The sequence below is a fragment of the Corylus avellana genome, chromosome ca2 (assembly GCF_901000735.1).
Source record: "Corylus avellana chromosome ca2, CavTom2PMs-1.0".
Taxonomy (NCBI): Eukaryota; Viridiplantae; Streptophyta; class Magnoliopsida; order Fagales; family Betulaceae; genus Corylus; species Corylus avellana.
This window is the reverse complement of record NC_081542.1, coordinates 28,815,223-28,840,407: the sequence shown is the minus strand read 5'-3', so window position 1 is coordinate 28,840,407 and position 25,185 is coordinate 28,815,223. Positions and strand designations below refer to the sequence as shown.

The 25,185-nt window shown below is 34.4% G+C and overlaps 1 protein-coding gene and 1 pseudogene across 1 annotated transcript; both read right to left on the bottom strand.

The window, feature by feature from the left end:
• Nucleotides 1-11,055: 11,055 nt before the first annotated feature.
• Nucleotides 11,056-14,522, bottom strand: LOC132171194 (probable disease resistance protein At1g58602). The gene is made up of 2 exons (XM_059582447.1): nucleotides 11,601-14,522; nucleotides 11,056-11,454 (listed from the first exon to the last, which is right to left on the bottom strand). Exon 1 carries the CDS (start codon nucleotides 14,338-14,340, stop codon nucleotides 11,629-11,631), a length of 2,712 nt encoding a protein of 903 aa, XP_059438430.1. The 5' UTR covers nucleotides 14,341-14,522; the 3' UTR covers nucleotides 11,056-11,454; nucleotides 11,601-11,628.
• A 1,331-nt stretch (nucleotides 14,523-15,853) lies between these two features.
• Nucleotides 15,854-21,627, bottom strand: LOC132168487 (uncharacterized; annotated as a pseudogene).
• Between the last annotated feature and the right edge of the window lie 3,558 nt (nucleotides 21,628-25,185).

Below are 25,185 nucleotides of genomic sequence, written 5' to 3'. Positions count from 1 at the left end.
ATTTGAGAATGAAATGTTCAAACTTGAAAAATTCTTTACAGTTTTTAAAAATAAAAACGATTTCCCAAAAAATTAAAGAAAAATTTTCGGTCAAACGAAAAATATTTTCCGTTGACTATTATTTTAAGTCATACCAAACACCCGAAAATATAAAAAAACATTTTCTAGAAATCATTTTACGCTGTAAATCTAATTAATTTTTCATTTTACTCCATTTTCCTTCTTTAGCATCCTAACTTTTCCCCTGATTTTGCTGTCTAGATAGAACTAGTGCCATTCCGGGTTTGTATATTTGACGGGGGATGAATCCTGATTGACTGGATAAATAAGTTGTAGAAAATCTTGCATCCTTGAAAAACCAGGCGGGGAGGAAAGTCGTCACGGGGAGGAAAACTGCTGTAATTCTGTACGAGTCGTGCTGAGTTTAAAAAAATGAGCCGAAATTTGTCATCAAATTCTGTTTTTTTTTTAATAAATGAATCTCTCTTGAGCCAAGCTATTTTAAACCGAGTTCGAGCCTATTTGTGAGTGGCTCTATTCACTTACAATCCTACTTACGTCCTAATTAATTATTGACTACCTAGGATATGTTTTGTCTTTGCATAACCTAGGCAATTCAAATCTCTTATATATATCTTTTGAGTTGAGTAAAAAAGGAATGCTAGCTTTTGCCATAAAATAAAAATAAAAAATAAAAAAAAACTACCCCATGTTCTTGTGTGTGTATAAAAGAAACAGTTACAAGTATTACAATAGATTTAGACATATCAAACTGAAAATAACTTACGAGAATTTTCTATATATAGTTTAAGTTTGGTTGTAGGCAAACTAACAGGAATTTAAGCATCTTTTCCAAAATGATAGCTGACTTTCACTGCCAATTGCAAAAGGTTTTTTGGCCAACTCTTCCAAGGCTTTCCACCCACATTCAGTGTCAGTAGTTACTAAGTTTAATTGGATCCATTTCCAGAATTTCAATGCTATATCTAGCTATCCATAAAATAAATAAATAAATCAGATCACTGCAAAAAGTTATTGAACATCATAGACTAATCAATCTTGTGAGTTGTGAAATTGCAAATTAAAAAAGAAAAAATCTTGTGAAATTGCTATAACATACTTTTTGGGTCCAATTAATTAAATAAGGACATCAAACAAAGATCATGGCATGGTAAATTAGGGTCTATTTGGGTTTATGATTTTTAAAAAGTGCAATTTAAAAATAGTAATTTTAAAATGTGTGATTTGAAAACATGATTTTTGAAAACGCTTTGGCCTTTAAAATTGTCCGTTTTCAAAGCACCTCCTTATCTCTTGCAATTTTTTAAAAACATAATTTCAAACAATTCATTTTATGTGATTCACATTTTTTATCTATGATATCACAATGTCAAACGCACCATAAGGGTCTGTTTGAGATTGCGATTTCAAAAAATGCGATTTAAAAATTGTAAATTTAAAATGTGCGAATTGAAAACGTGATTTTTAAAATCGCAATTAAGCGTTTGGCAAAATCGCGATTTGGCCTTTAAAATTGTGAGTTTTCAAAAAAAGCACCTCATTATCTGCAATTTAAAAACGCATATTTTTTGTGTTTTCAAATTGTAATTTTTTAAAAACGTAATCCCAAACTATCAATTTTCTGCGATTTGATTTAAAGTCACATTTTTTGTCTTTGAAATCACAATGTCAAACGCACCCTAAGTAAGACATAGAACATACCATAAAAACCGGTGGAAAGAGTACCAAGAAAAAGATGAATGAGTGTAATGGTGATATATCATGCTTCTTGGATATTAATTAAGCTGTTAATTTGAAGATGAACTAATTTATCTTAGTGAATAACATTAAACAAACACATTTATAATTGTAACAATTTTCCATCGCAAACTTTGTACGTGACTGCTGTTAAATCAACATTTTTTTTATAAAAGTTTAAGTTAATAAGAATATGTAAATTTAATTATTTATTTAATCAATACTTTAATACTCTCACACGTGTAGGCTCATTCAAACTTTCCAACATGTAAAATTTTAATTTAAATGAAGTGAATTGACAAAAATAGGATTTATACTCAAGACTTTTAGCTCTGATATCATGTTAACTACTACTTGTTCTAAAATATTAAATGCTTTTTAAATTTCGTCTTTTGGCCAAAATCTTTTAGTTTGGTCCTTGCCCTTAAAAAGTAGTCCAAAAGTTTTGTTTGTCTCGACTCTCGAGCCCTTTCGATCTAGTCCAAGAGCGTGTCGAATCTGGTAAACATGTCAAGGCAATAAATCCAGTAGCGCTAAGTAACATCAACTGAAAATGGACAAACAAAACTCAGCTTTATCTTATTCTTTTTCTGCACAGTGGTGCACGGCATTGCTATATGAAGACACTGGTTGCAGATGTAATTATCTCCATCTTGGCTATTTTCTATACACTCTGGTGCACGGCATTCTTTGTATATATATAGCACATGGATTATCTCCATCATGCCTATTTATACACCGATTTAGTGATAAGCAAAATCGACATTTCCACCGTTACTATTTATACAAACTAAATACACACTAGTGCATTGTTTAACAAAAATGTCAGAGATGGCACATTAACAAAAATCACTACAAAAAAAAAAAAAAATTATCATTAACGGCGACATTTATCACCACTAAAAGTACCATTGTCGACGCTAATAAGGCTGTTGGTACTACTTCGACGCTAATTAGATCCTAAGCAAGATTCACTACAATATTCATAGAAGTACCATTGTCGATTTTCTATAAAACAGTAAACCCCCCCTACCGCAACCAGCATAACCTCCAGAAAGATGATGTTGCTGCCCATCTGTTGAGAGCTTTTTATCATCAGTTTATAAAAAAGACAGTCAGTTATAACTGCTAATATGACAAAATTAATTTCAACCATCAAATTCCAAATAAGTTGTAGAAAACCGGGTGAGGAAAGTCGTCACGAGTCATAGCATAGAATGCGGAGCAAAAAAACTGACGACAAATTTAGTCAAACCAAGCTTCCGAAATTAGTTCATATTATTGATCATAGTATAAAAAGATGGGCAAACAAACGTGCTTGCAATAAGCTCATCCATTGTGCAGGAAAGATGGGCATAAAACTCCTTGCAGTTTCTCTCCCTCTCCCTGTGCTCTCAATTGCTGTGATCTCAACAGCCGCCAATTAGAAAGGCGAGCCCCTGATAACGAAAACTTGCGGCGGCACGGAGTTTCCCGACGTTTGCACCTAGTCTTTGGGGTCGGATCCTCGGAGTTCGAGTGCAGATGTTGAGGGCCTTTCAAGGATTGCCTTGGAACTGAGTGCAACCAAAGCAAAAGCGGCTGCAGGAGTTGCCTATAAGTTGATGCAAAATTCATCTGACTATGGGGATTGGTCGAAGAGAACAACATGTTTCGATGGTTATAACTTCACCGCAGATCGAATTAAAGGGGAGGGGCTCCAATATTTTGAGGAGGGGAAGTATGACAAGGCATACCAAACTGTGGATGTTCTTCCTGATGACATAAAATATTGCACTAGCTTTGGTGTACCACAGTTGGTTGAAACCAACACAATGCTTTCCAGGTTTACTAGTGTTGTAAAGACCATTTTACATCTCCTTTTCTAATTAATTACTGCATGTTTTCTTTTTCACTGATCATGTAGAGACGGTTCTATATGGATTAGAAATAAATGTATTGACTATTCATTACTCTTTCAGCTATAGAAATCCAAATAGTTGGAATTATATGCCTCTAATTTAAATTAGATTAATAAAATCACTTTTTCAAGCAAGATCGTATGAACAAAAAATATTTCTCATTCAGAACTGGGTTTTGAGAAGATGAATTAAAACATGTCGTCTACCTTCAACAACAACCGCTCAAAATCCAAGTATCTAGGCCTACCCATCCTTTTGGGTAAGCCGAACAATGCGGCTTTTCCAAAAAGTCTTGATAAAGTCCAAGGAAAGATTGGACATTGAAGGGTGGAAAGCAAAAACTCTTTCTCAATCAGCAAAAATTAGTGCTCATCAAAACAGTGGCTCCCATCATTCTTACACATGCAATGCCAATGAGTAGTTTCTTCCTCCCCTTAAGTCTCAGCAGTAAATTAGACAAGATGTTTAAAGACTTCGGCTCTCAAGAAATCCGTACAATGGGAGATGCTGCATTTGACACATTCTACGGTAGGCCAAACTGGCCCAAAGATAACTTGAAATCGCACTTTTTATCTATGCACTACAAGAAATGTGACATTTAGCAACGACCAAAGTGGATGCTAATAAGCACTTATCAGCATCCACTGCAACCCTAATGCTTAGTATTAGTGTCCACTTTAGAGTCGACACTAATAGCCTGGCGGGAAAGTATGTCACTTGCGGCTTGAGGTGGGAAAATATTTAGTGGAGACAAAATCATTATTCGCGTCCACTTTGTTGTTGACACTGATAGTAGGTCATCAGCGTCCACTTTGAGTAGATGCTAATGGTCCTCCACTATAATAAAAAATAAAAATCAAAATAAAAATCAAAGGGCAATAGCGTCCACTTTTGATTACCTCTCATTAGCGTCAACTTTGGATGTGGACACTAATAGTAGGTCATCAACATCCACTTTGAGTTGATGCTAATAGTCCTCTACCATAATAAAAAAAATAAAAAATTGGAAATCAAAGAGTAATAGTGTCCACTCAAAAGTGGATGTTGATGACCTCTCATCAGCGTCCACTTTTGATGTGGACGTTGATAGTAGGTTATCAGCGTCCACTTTGAGTGGACGAAAGTGGACGCTAATGGTCCTCCACCATAATAAAAATTGAAAATTGAAGAGCAAAAGCATCCATGCAAAAGTGGACGTTGATAGTAGGTCATCATTGTCCATTTTAAGTGGGCGCTGATGGTCCTCTACCATAATAAAAAAATAAAAAATTAGAAATCGAAGGGCAATAGCGTCCACTTTTGGGTGTGGACACAATCCTCTACGATATATATATATATACATTAGTCATCAACATCCACATACCACGATCAATGGTTCGATTGATTGTGATATAATCAAATGATCAATCAAACTTGAAAAAATTGAAGGTTCGATCGAACATCTGATCGATCCTAGTGAATTAGTTCGATTGATGGTGATAAGATCAATTGATCGTTCAAATTGAATACAATTGAAGGTTCAATTAAACATTCAATTGAACTCTAAGCATTTTACATTATCTTATTGCATTAGTTATATTGATCATGATACAATTGAAGAGCAATATCCTCTTAGGAATATTGATCAATCGTGATACGATCAAACTTAATACAATTGAAGGTTCGATTGAACATCTGATCAATTGCAGTGCATTAGTCTGATTGATCATTATACGATCAAATGATCAATCAAACTTGATATGAATGTACGTTCGATCGATCATAGTGCATTAGTCCAATCGATTGTGATAAGATTGAATTATCGATCGAACTTGAAATGATTGAAGGTTCGATCAATCGTCCGATCGATCATAGGTTTGATGAATCATCCAATCGATCATAATACTTATAGTATAGTAAGTCATGATAAGATCGAAGGATCGATCAAAATATTTAAATTTAAGTGTTATCCTAGTGCATTAGTGCGATCAATATGGATCAAGATCATTGATTTTGATAATTAATGGAGTAGCTTCCCACTGAACATCATCATCCAAGTAAGACCATGTAAGTTCAGGAATGTTGAGTACCTTTCATCTCCACTTAGTGCCCGTTTGAGAGTGCGTTTTTAAAGAAATAATTTGTGTTTTTAAACTAAATCGCAATTTTGGAGTGTTTGAGATTGCAATTTTAAAAACTCAAATTTTAAAATCGTGGAAAAATCTGCGATTTTTATAAGCTGACTAAAAGGTGCTTCTTTGAAAAAGTGTGAATTTACCAAACACCTATGCGATTCTAATAAGTAGCGATTTCAAAAACGCAATTTTTAAAAATATAATTTTTAAAATCGCACTTATTGAAATCACACTTCCATATGAACCCTTACTCAAACTTAATCCTTCTCGTATTCTCAATAATATAATTACCCAAGTCACTAACTAATTGATCATAATGCACTAATTCGAACAATAGTAATACGATTAAATTATCAATCGAACTCTATAAATTTTTCATTATCGATCATTGTGCATGACTGAACGTCCAATCGATCCTAGTACATTTGTCTAATTGATCGTTCGATCAGTCGGACTAGTGCATAAGGATAATACAAAATTCATAGAGTTCGATTGAAAATAAATAAGGGAAGAATATATTAAACAAAATAAAAAGAGAAAAAATTTACTAAGAATATAAAAAAGAAATTAATTTTTTAAAGGTTAAAAAAAAATTGATAGGCCTATATGGTTTTTTAATGGGCTAGAATAAAAAATTAAAAAATTAAAAAATCCATCGAGTTCAATTGAAAATAAATAATATATATCTAAAAATTAAAAAATAAATAATATATATAGCAATTTTTTTTTCTCACTTTTCTCACTTAATTTGCCAATCTCTCTCGCTCTCTCTCTCTCTCTCTCTCTATTACTTTCTTCTTGCTTGTTTGATTTGGGTAGCTGATTGTGGGTTGATTTTCGGAATGGGCAGTGCAGTGATGGAAGAAGATGAAGGAGGGATGAGCTCACGAAATGTGCAAGGTGAGTGTTTTTTTGGCTTTTCCTCAATTACCTCTCCTCTCTTTATTCGGTTGGGGCGGCAGAGCAGCGCCTAGGCAGGTGGGTCACGGGCCCGACCCCGGAAAGCCTCATAATCGTTTGGGTCCCTAAGTTTTCCGGTGACCAAATACGGTGGAGAGGCTTTTTGGTATGTGTTAATTTCGTTACATATGTGTTTTGATTTGATTGGTGAGCCATTGGCGTTAGTGGGGAGGGGAATTAGAACTGAATAAAGCTGGGAGAGTTTTGAATGTAATGTGATTCTTGCAATTAATTGCTGAAGGGAAAAAGAGCATATCATTTTTTAGATGCCATTTCCTTCCATCTTAGTTCTTAGTTCTTACATTACTAAAAATTACCAAATTGGGTTTTTCTCTCCCTGACCCGAATTCAAGGCTTTCTTTGCCTTAGCATGTTTCCGTAATAGTACCTTGAGAGGTTTGTTTGTCGTTTTTTTTTGGGACTGTTTGTTTCAATATCTGTAAAGTTCAGCAAGTTGTTGCAAATGTTAGATGTTTACTTTCTGTAGGGTGTTTGATAATGTTTTGGAGAGGGATTTGTTAGGAAACAAGAAAAAAGAAAACTGAAAATTTTGTTGTATTTGGTGGTATAGTTAGTTGCTTTTTGGTGGGTATCATCCAGTTCCTGGATTTATTGGTCCAAATTGACAATTCCAGTCGAGTTTTGGGTTTACTCTGAATCTGGTTCTGGTAATGCTACTGTTTTAGATAAATTACGGTTGTTTCTTACATTTTGGGGGTATAGAATTTGTTGTGATGGTTGGTCAATGTTACCAAAGTTTGTTTGTTTTTTGTCTTTGGGGGCTTCTGGATTTTTTTATTTCCTTTTTTGGGTGAGAAATTTGGGAATTTAATGGCTTAGTATTATGCATATATCATTTTGGGAGTGAGATTTTGGTTGATTTTGATATTTTACATGAAGAATATGAGTTTGTCATTTTTTTCAATGTACAGATCTTGGCTTTTGCTTCTGCATCTATGATTATTAGTTTTTAATAGCTTCTTATATTTGGTAAGAAACGTGGGTTACTTTGGAGGGAGTGGGAATATTTTGATACAACTTTTCTGTTGTTTGAGGGGTAGAGAGTTGAGGACTAAAGAGGTATCAAATCTTATAAAGAAGCCTACATTTCTAATGATTCAGAAATTTTCCTACTTGACATAGCATGGATGTCTTGTAATTCTTTCTGCTTTGACTTGTTTGGTGGAATTTGAATTAGATATGATGCAAAATTATTGGTTGGGTCACAAGTCATTGTCAGTGGGTCCTTATAGCAGGTTGATGCTTGTATTCTTTATGATAACTTGGATTTCTAGCTCTTATTTTTAATTTTTCTCATCTTGGGTGCAGCTCCCTTTGTCTTGGTTTCGACAGGAGAAAGTTCTTGGCCCAGTTCTTCTTTGTACGCAGGTTTATAAGATGAATTTTTTTTTTTTTTCTTTTTTTTTTTTTTATCGATGGTATTTTGTTTTTATACCTGTTTGTTTCCCTCTTACCAGATACAGCTTCTATATTTACCACATCAGGGGTAGCTACATCACTTGCTGAGGATGAAGATTACAAAAATGAAATTTTATTTCGGCAGATGTCTTCTAGAATTTATAATTTATCATAACATCAAGCATAATTTATTTCTAAGGTTATGGAGTCAAGTGTACATAGGCAGGTTAGAATTGTTTTTAACTTTTGTATAGTTAAGTTTATTATCTTGTTGTAACTTTGTGATTATCATATAACTTGTATTCTTTATATATTGAAATGAATACATTGTCTGAAATGATAAAGCCAATTTGAATTATATTTTATTTTCTTTCGCATATTCATCCAGGGAAATTGTTTTTTTTTTTTTTCAGTAAAAAAACATTATAGTCGACATTAATAATGTTTTATTTATTTTTTACTTGTTAAGGCATTAGAGGCGACCATCGGCGTCCACTTTGGTGTGGATGGACATCACGAATGACATTGCATTAGAATATCTCCATCATGTCTATTTCTGCACTGTACATGGTGCACGGCATTGCTAGATGATGTCAATGGTTGCAGATGGAAGTATCTCCATCCTGGCTATTTATACAACAATGATAACCATTATACTCTCTCCACCCTTAAATAACCGTCCAAACTTTTAACAAATATATATACTTTTTATTTTATTTCTTTCGAGTTGCTTTTTGGGTAAAGGGCGTGATAAAAGTTAAAATGATAAAAGTGAAGGGGAAATAGGAGAACAAAGCACACAAGAAATTAATATGGTCAATCTTAATGGTCCACATCTACCACCGAAAAAAAAGAAAAAAAAAATCTCATTTAATTAAATTAATAACACATTAATTTATACTTTTAACGAAATTTACACAAATTGGAAGTATAAAATTAACTATTAATGTATTGCAAGTCATATAGTCATCTATTTTTTATGCTAGTTTTTTTTTTTTTTTTGGGTGAGTAATTTTTGTATGTTAGGTATGAATCCCACCATGATAAAGATCAATTTCTTGACGAACACTTTTTTTTTTCTTCTGGCCCGTCAGTTTTTGTGTGGACCATAAAACAAGAGGTCCTTAGCGTTTCGTTTGGCAATGGACCGGTAAAAGCTCAAATTTTCCAACATTCTTAGTTTTTATAACATATATCACATTAATCATCTTTTATTAATATTTAAATAAAAAATTATGTAAAGTCCACGTATCCCTTAAACTATCACTCAATTGATAATGTCCTCCAAACTTTCAATTGAGACAATGTTCCTTCAAACTATCAAAACATTATCAATGTCCCTCCCAGGTTAGCAAAAAGATAAAAATGTCTCTATATATTTCTTAATAAGACAAAAATACCCCAATAAATTTGGAAAAAAAAATTAAAAAAAAATTAATTAATTTTAAAAAATGATTTATTTTTTTATTTTTTTTAAAACGAATATTTTTAATTTTTTTAAAAATCGAAAATTTATTTTTTTTAAAACGGAAATTTTAATTTTAAAAAGAAAACGAATTTAGTTTTTAAATTTTGTTTTAAGAAACAAAAATTTTAATTTTTTAAACGAAAATTTTCAATTTTTATAAAATAAAAAATATAAATTTTTTAATTTTTTTTAAAAAGTTTTTAAATTTGGCCACCCCATTGATTTTTTTAAAAAAAAAAAAAATTAGTTTTAGGTTTTTTCTAGAAGTTTTAATATTTTTTGTTTGTTTTTATTTTACTAAGGGTAGTTTCATTATTGAGGGGGACATGAACAATATTTTTTGTAGTTTAGGGGGACATTGTTAATTTGGTAGTAATTTGAAGGGGATATTTGGACTTTCTCCTAAACTATTAGTATAAAACAAAGGGAAAAGTCCACATACCCCTTCAAACTACCACTCACTTGACAACAATCTCTCAAACTACCAAAACATTGCCAATGTCCCCCAATGCCGAAACTAGCCCTAGAAAAAAAAACAAAAAAACAAAAAATATAAAACCTCTAAAAAAAAAACCCTTTTTATAAGAAAAAAATTTAAAAATTTCGATTTTTTTTTTTTTATAAAAATTGAAAATTTTCGTTTTTTTATATATTTTTGTTTTATAATTTTTTAAAATAAAAATTTTCGTTTAAAAAAAAATTTTTAAGTTAGTTTGAAAAAATAAAAAATTTCGATTTGTTTAAAAAAAAATCATTTTTTTAAATTAAAATCTTTTTTTAAAAAAAAAAACATTTTTTTAATTAAATTTTTTCCTTTTTTATTATTCTTATTATTTCGAATTTATAGGGGCCTTTTTATCTTTTTGCTAGCTTTGAAGGAACATTGTCAATTGGGTGGTAATTTGAAGGGGGCATATGGACTTTACCCTAAAACAAAACTTTTTCACTTTTCCATACAAAATATTCTAAACTTCAATCTATTTTATATCACCTCAATCATTTTCAAACCAAAAATTACATGCACAATTCATTACCAAACATGGCCTAGTTGGCTAGTTTTTTTTTTTTAATCAAATGTGGGAAAAGGTTACAAGAACTAGTTGGCTAGTTGTTAGTACAATTAGATAACTTTGCTAAATACAATTGCACAGTTTTCATTGTGTGAACACATACATCGGAGAAACTTAACCAGAAAAAGAAAATCTACATGATTTAATTGGACATCCATAAGCCTCATTTTCCTCATTAATTAGTGTGTTGTAGTGACATGGATTGATGAAGAACATGACAGACATGAGGTTTTCTGGACCAGTGAGAGAAATCCCCCAAACCCAATAATTACTTTTCATATATTCAAAACTCTCCCTCGGTGCTAATTAATTCATCAAAAATTGCGGTAATCAGAAAAGTGTCTAATATTATTATGAGAAAATAATGAGAGAAATTTCAACTGCTAAAGAATTATTATGAGAATATATTACTGCCTCAAAGAAAAGGCTATAATATAATTAATGTATCCAACAAGACAAGAGCAGTGCTGTTTTACAAAACAACATAGAACAACAAAATCAATTACGACAATAATAGCAACAACATAGAACGACAATTAATTACAACAATAATAGCAACAACATAAAACGACGACAATTAATTAGCATTAATTTGGTGTTCAGGTGGCAGCTCCTTGAGTCATCAGGGTTGTCTTCCAAGATTTTTTTTTTTTTTTTTTCTATGCAAATTACGGGGAAAGGGGGACAGATCTAATTCCAAGGTTTTAAGACAGGCCAGAAATCTTCTGAAAGCAAATAGATGAGTGACCATACAAGCGTCAAACCTGTGATGTCAGTAAAAAATTTTCAGTGAAATAATATCTTTTTTTTTTTTTTTTTAATATGAATAATAACTACTTAAAAGATAAGGGGAATTGAAAAAAGCATGCAGGCAATCGCTAGTAAATTAATGAGGGAATGGATTAAAAACCTGCTTCACATTTTCCTGACTGTAAATCTCATATGATGATTAAGCTGCTGGGATGTTTGGCTTTAACATTCTCTACGAATTCATTTGGCATGTTCATTAAAACTACTTTCGTAGAAGCCCATACGTTGGACGATTGGTCTTGAAGTTCCTTCAGCTTGTGACAGAATCCGATGTCCAATTCATTGAGATCCGGCATTGCTCCTTCCTCCACTGTCCATGTCTCCAAATCCCATAGCCCCAAGAGTTTCAGTATGCGAAGCTTAGGGAAGCCTCCACTCGGGCTCACCATTTCCTTTCCAGTGTAGGAATGAGACAATAGCCAAAGGACAGAAAGATTTGGCAGCTTCGCAAGAATTGGCATGGGATCATTTTCCAGCTTTGTTTCCCACAAAGTAAGAACTATAATACTGTGCGGAAAGTAGTCATTTTGTAGCGCTGGTAAGTTTCCATTCAAATACAGGTCGGTGAGATTCTCAAGGCTTGACAAAGGCTTTAATTCGAGCTTTGAAACTCGACCATCCCTGTTCTTGGAACTTAAACTCAAAGATTCAAGTCCTTTCAGACTTGCAAAACACTCAATTAATTCGTCAACGGAGTCTAAACGAAATTCCAGATCCAGTTTCCTGAGATTGATTGATCTATCCAAACCGTTCTTCACTTGACTCTTCTTGTCCACAATTATTCCGCATAATGTCTGGAGCCTAGTAAGACAAATACTGTCTTTCCCCACAGGCATGTGTATGCTATAATTAAGATGCAGATGCCGAAGGTGTTTCATCTTCCAAACAGAATTGGGTAGAGATCTCAGTTCGGTTTCACGCAGATCCAATGTCTCGAGGTAGGGCAGCTTACCAACAAAGGGGGGCAGGGTACGCAAGTAAGTCCGTCGTAAACCCAAGTACCTTAAATGATACATTTTCCCCAGATTCTTAGGCAGTTTAGGTAGCTTAACACCCTCTAGATCAAGCACCTTAAGCAACTTGAAGTTTTCCTCGATCCATTTCTTGTGCTTTCCATTAAACTCATCACTTTCCCCTCGGTCAAAGCAAAACAAAGAACGGGTGCATGCACTGTCAAAGGGGTTTGAAGAAATATACATATCAGAAGAGTTACCTTGGATGGAAAGTCTGCGGGATTTGTTTGCGGATAAAAGGTTATCATCAGTAAGAACCCCAAGAAACTTCTCTTCAGCACTCTCGGATATGCAGAGATCTCGCAAAAGATCATGAATGCGGCATGTCTTTACTCTTCCATTCTCCTCCCTGCTAGCCACTTGGATCAAGCTTAGATCAATAAGCTCTTCCAAGTAGTCTTCTGCAACATCCTCCATTCTTCTTCTGCCGGTGTTCTGTATGAATCCTTCAGCTATCCACAATCGGACCAATCGCCTCACAGAGATCTCAAAGTCTTCTGGAAATACACCAAAATACAAAAAGCATGGTTTCAAGTGACGGGATAGGTGGGTGTAGCTTAAGGCCAAAATGTCTTTGCATATTTTTGTTTTCTCAGTATTAAGGTACCAATTTACATCACCAATCACATTCGACCATATTCGCAATGTCTTCTCTTGGTTTGCTAAAACACCCCCTAATACCACAATTTCAAGTGGTAAGCCGCCGCAACCTTCTACGATTCGTCTCCCCATAAGTTCCAACTCGTGAGAACATTCTTCTCCCCGGAAAACCTTTTTACGAAAAAGTTTCCAGCTGTCATCTTTGTCAAGAAATGGAAGGAAGTAGGGATCCTTAGGGCTTGCATGTAAAGCCACTTCTCTTACTCGGCTAGTGATTAATATTCTGCTTCCGTTCAAGTTGTCTGGGAATGCAGATCTTATCACATCCCAGACTTTAGTTTCCCAAATGTCGTCCATGACTATAAGGAATGGCCTCTCCTTAGCTTGCAAGTATTCAAAAAGCTTCTTTACTACGTACTCCATTTTCAATTCATCTTTGCTCATATCTTCGAGTGTTTCTGTCAACTCATCTCTATCAGGTTTTGACATTTGGGACTGCAAAATTTCAAGTAGTAACTCAATGGGGTTGAAATCTTGAGATACATTCACCCACGCACGGTAAGGAAAGTGACTCTTGATGTGGTCATTATTGTAGATTTTCCTGGCAAGAGTGGTTTTGCCCAACCCACCCATGCCGATGATTGAAAAGACATCAAGCTTTGAACTCCCTTCAATAAGCTGCCTCACCAATTTGTCGGAGCCGCCATCAAAGCCAACCACGTCATTGTCCTCCACATCTCGCCTACGTCTGCGTAGCTGTTCCTCCGCTTCTCGCCTACGTCTGCGTAGCTGGTCCTCTGCCGCCGCATCTCCACTCGTTTCAGCACGGTCAATGCCATACTTGTTGAAATTGTCGAAGATTTGATTGATTTGTTTGTTGATACCTTGTATCTTGTTCGCAACAACATGAAACGTTTTGATGTCGTTAAAGCAGTGCAACAGCTTCCAAATCCTGTTTCTCATCCTCTGCTCTGCGGCGTTAAGGATGAACGTGTCGATAACATCCTCAGCCTCGTAAGCAGCATCCCTGATTTGCCTAACTACCTCCTTCACTATCCCATGCTCCTTCCTTTTCCCTTCGGAGGAGTTCTGGAGGAAGATATTAATCAGATTGAGCTCCAAATGAATTGAATCGACTTCACCCTTCACTCCACGAAGGAGATTTGCTTCTTCTGCGAGCAGCCGGGGCAAGTACTGTAGGAGGAAAGTAACAACACTGTCCGCCATTTATGCTTATTTTTCAACCCTCAAATCGCAGAAACGTTTATTTGGGGTCGGTGAGGGGAGGGATCGGGAGGAAGAGAGAAAGCTATCGACAAATTTACGTTGCCATTTTGAGAAACCACTCACAAAATGTGCTGAAATAATTGGTTGTGGGTACCTGCAGATTTCAGAAGATAAGGTTGTGGCGTTGGTTCCCCTGTTGCCTATTGCAGTCAACAAGTTGGAGTCAAATATTTACCAACAATTTTCAAAGACACTTGCCGACAAAGACATGAGCTGCTTAATGACCACTCAATAATTCCAACTTATCGAGTCACTAAAATAAAAAATAAAAAAATAAAAAAACCCAATTTATTATAAGGTCTAAAGAAAATAGTTAAATTTATTATTAGTAGTCTCGTAGCAATTTAAATTAATTAATAATAATAATATTAGTATGATAATAATATAATAATATTATTATTTAATGATTATATATTTATATAATATAAGTTTTAAGTGAAAAAAAAAAAGACGAACTAATAATAATGTTAAAGTAATAATTGATTAATAAATAAAATAGGTTAATAATACTAGAATAATAAAATATAATAATAAGTCTTAGTGTAATAAATGATTAATAATAATAATAAGTTGTAGTTAGAATAAATAAAAGTAGGGTGAAAAATTAAATAGGACAATAAAAATAAAATTAATAAGAGGTGAGAATAATAAAATAAATTATAAAAAATGGAGTTTTTAAAATAAAAAAGAAATTTAACTAGTGCTACATGTCATGCTATCATTAGCTAGGTGGGATATCCATTATCCCCTTATCCTACCACTTTAGCAAGAAGACAAAAATAATGATACCAGACTTTCACTGCAAATTGAAAAAGCTTTAATCAAGCTTTAAAAAAAAATAATAAAAAATAAAATAAAATTCTAACTAGTGCCATATGTCATGCTATCATTGGCTAAGTGGGATATCCATCATCCTCTTATCCTACCACTTTAGCAAGAAGACAAAAATAATGAAACCAGACTTTCACTGCCGATTGCAAAAATAATCATGTGTATAAGATTAGTAGTTCTATGAGAATAGACTATTCCAAATAATAGAGTGTTACCAAATAAAGAACTAGCTATACCTAGTGTTAACTAGTCCAATCCAAAAATCTATTCCACAAGCCAAACGAAGCCTTAATGATACCCGACTTTCCCACATTCATTGTCAATAGTTGCTAAGTTTAATTTGATCCATTTCCAGAATTTGAAATTTCCATAAAAAATAAATAAATATGATCATCGCAAAAAGTTATGGAACAACGTAGATAAGGAAAATCGTGATTTTAATTTAAATTCTTGTCAAATAAGTACCTCCTAACTTGCTTATAGAAATCGCAATTTTTTTTCCTATTTTAAAATAAGTAATTTTTAAATTACAATGTCAAATACTTTACGTTTGCGATATCTTTTATAAGCGCAAATTATTCTTATGAAATAACAGTCTCAAACGCACCCTAAGAATAGAAGAGGATGAATCATGTTTTGTTATTATTTTTAGCGCCTTGAAGTATATAAGCTTCAGTTTTTGACTTCAAGATGGTTTGGACCTTCCAAGCATGCATGTCAAAAATATAAAAAAGGACCTTCTAAGCATGGGAGAGGATAACACAACACCCTTTCCCCTTATGCAAGTGTTTGATAACAAACTATATCAATTCCATCTCCAAGTAAATAATTTGCCCAAAATTCTCAAATACAACCCAAATTGGCCTTTCAACTTGCATCAATCGATCATGCCATCACTTCCTTCAGTTTCACTAACACCTTCAAATTCATCATCAGATACTTCATCATCTTTTTCATCTTCGGCATCAGTTTCCATGGCATCTTCAGAATTCTCTTCATCACTTTCATCCTTGTCCTCGTAGATTACTGGCATTGTTGGGGTGTTTTTGTCTACCTCGTCATCCACAACCTGCTCCAAAGTTTCGTATAAATAAAACTCGACTCTTACAAAACTCCAGACCACAAATTTAGCAGCCAGAGACTCACCCCCGTGTAAAGAATGTCCAAGCAACTGGATAGTTGGATAGCTGATTCAAAAGTCGAGACTCTAGATTCGATAAGCTGCACAATGTAGTACAAGGCTACAAAAGTTTATTAAACTTAAATAATAATAATCATTGTAACAATAGCATAGATGGGAGGAATTCAAATGGGTATGTATGTCAGGATTTCTTATAATATTCTATGATAGAATCCATTGTTTAGTTTTTCACCTTGCAAACAAAAGCAAAACCAACAATCTGAGAAGCATGCATATGGATATAGGATGGGAGAAAATACGATAGAATACAGGTTTCATTGATAGATAAAATATCAAAACTTTATCCGCTAATACGTTAAAACTTCTATAGATCTTGTCGCATAAACAATTTAATCATGCAAAACAAGTAACTTGTATGTAAGTAAAAATATTTTTCATGAAGCTTCTAAAGTTTTTAGCATTCATTTCCTGTTCTTTCTTGGAAAAGGTTATTCAAGGAATATAAAATTATTAGAACATCAAGAAAATGCTGGCTACATCTCCAAAGGCAAGAAAATGTGAATTTCAAATTGCAGATACATTTTTGAAATACCATCCAACGAGAAGTATTAAAAATCATCTTAGATACATAATGATAAGCTCTCATACTGAAATATTGGTGCTAATTAGTTTACCATTAATGGAAATATGTAGATTTCGTCATTTATTGAAATCCTAAATATGATAAAAGTCTTAAGATAAATAAGTTAAAGAGAGATTCATATCCATCAACCCAACAACAGAAAGTACATAGAAACCATTCCAACATGCAGGGAATCAACCTTCTATGTGTCTTTTGTAGTAGGTTTACCTAAAATGTTTCCACAATGAAGTAACCATTTCTTACCTGAAATAAAGAATTCAGGGCAAGTAAAGAAGATTCCTGGGAAATTATTCCACTTGCATGTTGAAGAAGTACACTTTTTAGCCATGGAAGCGCACATGCCAATATTGCACCCCTGGGATGAAAATACAACAAAATCAATTAAGCTCAATATCATATAAAAAATCAAACACAAGGATGAACTGCAATTCTAGAACACCAGCAATACAGAAAAGGGGAAACCAGCATAAATCAAGAGCCACGGGATTCCCTTCAAGTGAATATCTAGGTTGTCTTCAGGTTCTTAAGGCCATCAGCTATGCATGGTTTTAATAAATTAGATTGGTGATTGTTGGTAGGACCTCGGAAGGTCTAATTTGCTTTGCATATTCTTATAAAACTACTGACACAATTGGTAGACACCACCCATCTAGGAACCAGCTGACTTTTATTTAACTCAAGAACCTGGAAAAAAAAAATGTAGACAGCTAATGATTAAATCAGGGTATAGTTGTTACAAGCCTACAGCCAAATAACATTACTTTTGCCCTTTAATTGCTTTTGGCTAAAATAAGCCAAAAAACAAACATAAGGAATGACGCTGAGAACTTTTAAAGGAAATGAAACCTGGAAAACATTGCTTGAGGGGTCCTTTGTTAGCATTACATTTGGCCCAACATTGACAATTACAACAATTGGGTTTAATACCGCGCTAGCTGTGGGTGTAACTTACAAATTCAAATAGTTAGTTATTCCTATTTTCCTCATTCACAAACATCATGATCTCAAACAAACGGTCCATCCAAATAGAAGAAAGAAAGAAAGCAGTAAGAACCCCAATTGCCAGTCACTATTTTAAAACATAATATATATGATCAAGGAGTACAGCTAATCAAGTATCACAATTAGTACATTATGCTTGTTTGGTGAACATTCCCAATAGTTCTCTACATGCACCCTCTACGTCAATCAAAACAAAAACCAAGTCAGCATATTAAAATTTGAGACCCGCAAAAACAAAAGTAACGAGAAATCAGTTCAACATGGCTTAACAAATTTATCACATTCATATTAACCAGACACATATACACTCCCTAATTACACTGCAGAAAATGTTTTACCTCGACTGAATAATCAATACCAGAGACTGCAAAAGCTTGAGAACATCCGCCAGACTCAAAAAAGCAACGGACTTCGCAATAACCTGCAAGCAGAACCACAAGCACAAAACACAAGAAGACAATTAAAACCGAGCTCTCGTTTCCTCAAACCATGAACACAACCCTAGGGAGATAAAAACTAAAACCGACCTTCTCGTCTCGGTTGTACAAGCAATCCAACAATAGTGCACAATCATCAGCACATTATGCCTGCCTGAGCAGCACCTGAACCGAGTCCGCAGTTGGAGGCTGAATGAGCTGAGAAGAAGACTCCAACTGTTTCTCACCGCTCTTGGCATCATCAATCTTGGACTTATCATTCTGTATCAGATCCAAACTCGCGAGCTTCTCTCCAATCGTGGGCTCATTCTGGTCCTCCTTCACAAGAACTCCATCCACTACCTCTCTGCGACCTGAACAAAACCGGGTGATTCAAATGAAACAACGGTGTTTTGAGAGCTAATGCATCAAAAAAGTTGCTGTCTTTCTATGAACATAATTTTGCAAAGAGATTAGAGAGGAAGAGTGAGGGCTTACTTTTCTTCTTCATCATCGCCAGCACTGGATTGGTTGGTAGAAGGGGCACAAACAAGATTTCTTTTTGAAAGTCCTTCTGCAAGAAAATTGAATGGGTTAGGATAAGAAGTGAAGAACAGTTTCAATCGCGAAAGAACTAAAGAGGAGATTTTCATAGAGCTGCTTAAAAGCTAAAAGTCCACATCATAAACCAATAGCTACTCTAACTTTTCATTTATATCCAAAGTCAATCCTTGCTACCAACTAATAATGTCTTTCCATAAGTCATTACACCTTATCATTTGTCTCATATTACGATAGAATAATCTGCTAATCCAACGTTGGCTTGCCAATCACCTCAAGAATCTTCCATTTGGTTTGGAAGTCTTTAAAGATAAGAACTTGGTCCTCAAATGCAATGTGATTGTGTATTTTTGCTTAGCCTCCATTACATTGGTAGTTTTCAAAAAAAAAAAAAAAATTGAGCTTTAAGCATGTGATCAACTTGTTTACTTGGCTGAACTTTTTCACAATTCATGCTATCAATATTCCAGCAAAACTCCAGCAGCTACACAATTTAATATAAACTTATTCCTACTTAATAATAATTTAATTGTTTCAAGAGCGCAACACCAACACCAACACCATCTCTTTCAAGTTTCAAATCCATTTTCCAAGTGACATTCGGTTAACCCCAAAATCATGTTGTTATAAAATGACAATTTACCACTCCAAAACATACATTATAAATTTACAAAATCTAAACAATCCATAGGTTATCCAAATGAATACATGAAGTTAGGTTCGTGAAATTTATGCTAACCGAATATATAAATTCACATTCTCTAAAAAAGAAATAATCAAATCATCTTAAGGCCGTGTGGTAACAGGCTTCCAACTTCCAAACATCAAAATTTAACTTGAAAACAACATGCAAGGAAATCCAGCACCTAATCAATCGAAGGCCAATTCATGCAACTTGCACATTTCCTAAAAACATCAAACAACTCACAAGAAGTTTAAACAACCAATTGCATTTCCGATTGAATGTTAATTAATTCCCAAGAAAATCCATTAAGCACCTCTAATTCTAAAAGCCTCAATCATATCAATATCTAATAACATGATCCAGCTTCCATGTTGTTGAGAAAAGTACCAGATATCTGCTGTAAAAATAATAAACGGTTCAGATTCATCTCCAACATATTTAAAGTCAAACGACATCGTAGATTAATGTTTAATGAAACACACCTTGACACCATTTCAAAGGGAAGGAAAAAACACATCCACCTCGCCTTCTTTTCACAACCCAAAACGTCACTCTGTTCTCCCCTGTTCTACACAACCTAAACAAAGTCCACGCATGAAGCTGCAGCTTTATGCTTCACGTCCCTTGTCTATAAAGCTTTTCACGCCCCCCCCCCCCCCTATTTACAAAAGCACTAATGACTTATACCCGCCAAAAAGCCCTCAATATTTGTTTTCCTTTTGAACAACGGATCAATGACTTACTGCAAATATGTCTACCTCTTTTAAACTTGGTAAGCAATTCATGCACACTGAAACCCTGCTTTACCAAACCAAAAATTATACTCTTCTTTTTCGTTTTTCACTTTAATAAGTAGTTAACTCAAACCCATCAAAAAGAAAAAGGAAAAGAAGGAGATCATGAAAGAAATTAAAAGAAAACAAACTGTTTTTTTTTTTTTTTTTTTTCAATGAATAAGAAAACAAACTTCAATTACTGTGATGAAGAATCCAAGAACAAGAAATAGAAAAAGAAATCTGTCTACGTATGAAAAGCTAACTCTCAGGTCTCAACACCTCTCTCACTCTGTTACTCACCAATAAAATGAACCTCTTCCTCTTCCCTTTTGTATTTGTTTCTCATTAGCCTTTTCGGCTTGCTATCCGGATGTAGAGACGCATATTCCAGACTCCTCTCTCTTCTTCCCCGGCACTCTTCCTTCTCTCCCTTGTTACATATATATTTCAAACTCAAACACACAAATAAGAGCCAACCCATAATATTTGTTTAGATTTGTTTACCAAATAGACTGAAAGATAAGAAAAAAGATGGGGATGCCTGCATCTAGGTTCTCTTCTCATGGTAGGAGGCAACTTGGATGTGTTTTTTCCTTCCCTTTGAGAAGGCATCAAGGTGTGTTTCATTAAACGTTACTCTACGATGTCGTTTGACTTAAAATATGTTAGAGATGAACCTGAACCGTTTATTATTTATACAGCAGATATCTGGTACTTTTCTCAACAGCATGGAAGCCGGATCCGTAATAACAAATAGAATCCAAAATTATCATTAATGCTCTACCTGCAATTCGAGACAACCTTTAATCCGAGAATTGCATCCCATATTAGCACCCCCATTCAACAAATGGAATCCAAAGCTAACATCAATTCTCCACAATTGAGACAAATCCGTGATATGCAATATATTGGTTTACGGTTCCCCTTAAAAATATTCAATTCCTAAACAGTTGTTACTCTTCAAATAGTTATCAAATACAAATACCCATATCAGTTCTTAACAAAAATTTGACCTCAAAACTGACACCCACACTTCAACACAAATTTGAGACCAATTCGTGACATGAGAAAGGGGGTTTACGGGTTCTACTATATAATTTCTACAATTCACCGAAATTTTGATTTTATCTTCGAATGGCCATTCAAATAAAGCTACCAAATTCATCATTATTATCAAACACTCTGAAATTTGAAGCCCAATAGGGAAGAAAAAAAGATTTGAGCGAGAGAGAGAAAAATTACCTCTAGTAGTTGCCCAACCGAATCCTGTTGGTTTCCTCCTGCCTTCAGTGATTACTGAAGAAGAGGGGAGAAATTTTGTCTTGTTGAGGGGGAGAGGGACTCGGGCTTTTAAGTGGAACCAAGGGGTGTGAGTGAAAGTGAGAGAGATTCAGAAAAATGGATTGAAGGAGGGATGAGAGAGAAGGAAAGAAGAATACCCAAATCTTCTTCTTCCTCCCTGTGCGTTGGCTGGGACTCTGAGTTACAGAAGAGAAGCTCTGCTCCTTTATAACGAAGGAAAGGGAGTTCTTCCCTTTCTCATAGAGTGACAACGGAGTCGATAGACCTGGAATTTTGCAAGCATTGTTTTCGTTTGTATATATATATATATATATTTGAAAAATTCCAGGTATATATATATATATTTTATTATTATTATTATTTATATGAGGGAATAAAACTTTAATGGGAATTTCAATTAAACCTACGAATTGTTTCTTTGGTGTTATACTTGCTCCCCCTTTTCTTTGTCACATTTGCAGCAGAATAATCCCCCATTACCATGAGTTTTATTTTTATTTTTATTTTTTGACATATCCACACAAGAGAATGGGGGATTCGAACTAGTGACCTCCGCTTCATGGAAAAATGATCCTCTCCATTTCAAAATCCCTCAATTTCCTCTATTTAGTGCATTTTGAAGGGTATTGCATTTAATGCACTACCATCACTAAAACTTTTGGATAATACTACTCTTCAAAATGTATTAAATAGAAGAAATTGAGAGATTTTAAAATAGAGATGATCATTTTTCCGCTTTATGAGGCGTGGTTCACAGCCGATTGAGCTACCATTTGTTACACATAAAAATCGTACCAAAGTCTATGGGCCCATGGCCCCATAGTGGGAGGTAAAGACCCAAAATGATATGACAAGCCCAGCCCAGTGCTAGAGACATAAGCTCATCGTCATCGCCATTCTATGACAGCCCAGGATAGCTTACTCCCGAGAATGCCGCAAACACCACGTCCACAACGACCATCAAGCCGACAATTTCAGGGTCAAACACATGCAGTAATCGTGGGAGCAATACACATTGAGCATATCAACGGTTACACCCACTCTCGGATACTCATTGATTATAGGAACAGTTACAAATCGCTCTCGGATCGACATTCATGACAGCAACCATTATGCACCATTCTCGAGGTCGACATTGGTTACAAGCATTCTCGGATCGATATTTATTGCTATGACAATTATGCACCACTCTTGGGATTCGCATTAACTGCGAGAGCGGTTTCACATTAACCATAACGGTCAGGGAGCAAAAATATTAACTCCTCCGTCCTTTATGCCCGAATCCTAGATCCTCCACTTGATCATCATCACTACATCAATAGAGCCTACCTATAAAAGACACAGATAACAAGAAGACAGGTAGATGATTAATTCTCACTAAAACCCTATATAGAACTCATAAAGGAACTAACTTTACCATTTGAGGGGGATCTAACGGAAACCACCCGATGCATTCTCTTAACCTAGCTTTTATCTTGCAGGTTGAAGGAGTTCTACCCAGAATTACGATCTCACCCCTTGGGTCTACCATACCAAAAACTGTACCAATTTGATAGGTAATAAGGGTTTGATTTATTACAATAAAAAAGGATAATCAATCGCTTCAAAAGGATCGAACTTCCAATTAACCACTTTGAAGGAATCGGGCTTCTGAATATTGCTTTAAGCAAATATAGATTTTCTTAAACTATCAATCATACGACATCTACAATTATTTATAGAGTCACAAATACACCTTAATATGGAAATAAGTGTAACAAGCAATTGACTAAAGAAGGAAGTAAACATATCGCGCACGCATAAGGAAATCATGGAGATTTGAGAAGAATACTAACCATTTCCACCCCTAAAAATAACCTTGTCCTTAAGGTTGATTATTGATGAAGTTGTCCAAAGATATTTAATTTAGCCTTCTCCATTGCGGTTCTTCTAACAATTAACTCGCTTCCCCTTTGTCCCATTCAACGTAAATTTAATACTCAAATTTGAAAAAGTTCCAATAGGCATCTCCCAAAGTTTGCAGCCACTCAAATCCCGAAACAACCACATAATTTTTCACAAGTAATAAGAAGGGACCAAGATCACCTCGATTTAGAGGGAATCTAAAATTATCTCCAATTGGAGATTTGGACCGTTGGTTTTCATCCAACGGTCCATATTTGTTCCTAATAAAAAATATTAAAATATTATTTATATTTAAAAAATAAAACAAAGTAAAAATAATAAAAAATTATTAAAAAACTTTTAAAAACCAATGAGATGGTCTGGGGTGGCCAACCACCCCTCTTAACAGCATTGGGGTGGCTTCGGGTCTGGGGCGGCCGAAGCCACCTCTTTGCTTGGACTTAAAAAAAAAATTAAAAAAATTTGATTTGACCCTTGAGGGTGGCCGAACCACCACCAAGGGCCGGCTAGGGGTGGCCGAACCCACCAGCCAAATCTTTTTTTTTTTTTAATTTTTTTTTTAGCCAGTCACCCCCAAGGGCTAAGGGGTGGCTTCGGCCACTATCGACCAAGGGTCTGGGGTGGCTTAAGAGGAGTGGCTGGGCACCACCTGAGGTTTTTTTTAAAATTTTAAATTTTTTTAATAATTGTTTACTATTTTCATTTTGATTTATTTTTTAAATATAAATAATATTATTTATTAGTGGACAAATATGTACTGTTTGATGAAAACCAATGGTCCATATCTCTAATTGGAGATAATTTGAGATCCCCTCTAATTCGAGGGGATCCTGGTCCAATAAGAAGAGGTCAATCTTTTTTTTTTGATCTTGCATACTTAATTTCACTTTGGGGCTCATACCTTGGCAATATAGGACCTTCCAATCTGCAAATTGTATCTCAAATGATGTACTTCTAATTGGATGCAATTTATCTTCTTTTGTTAGAATTTGGCATTAAATCTTAATGGATGTTATGAAAATATCAAAATATACTAAAATTTTTGTTTTGTTTTGTTTTGTTTTGTTTTGTTTTGTTTTGTTTTTTTTTTTTTTTTTTTTTTTTTTTATAATTTTTAACGGGAAATTAATGGCCAATTTGAAATTTTAAAAAGTTTTAGGAGTGTAAAGGTCATTTTATCTATTTTAACGTCTATTTAACACCAAAATTTAACAAAGAAAATATATTGCATCAAATTAAAAATTCGAAAGGTGAAATTGCCGGATATTTGGTTGATGCCCAAAATATTTATCCACCATTAGCAAAGCCTCTTGGAACTGATGTTGAGTCAAGAAGGTGGACATCTTAGCTATGTTTGGCAAGGGGAAGCTCCGCCCTGTAGCTGGAACCGTTCCAGCTACAGTGCAATCTGACACCAACAATAATAAATTTGACTTTGTAATTTTTTTTTTTTTTTTAAAAAAAAACAAAGTATTAAAATTGGCCAAAAATTGCTGCACGCTTCACGTGAATTTTTTTTTTTT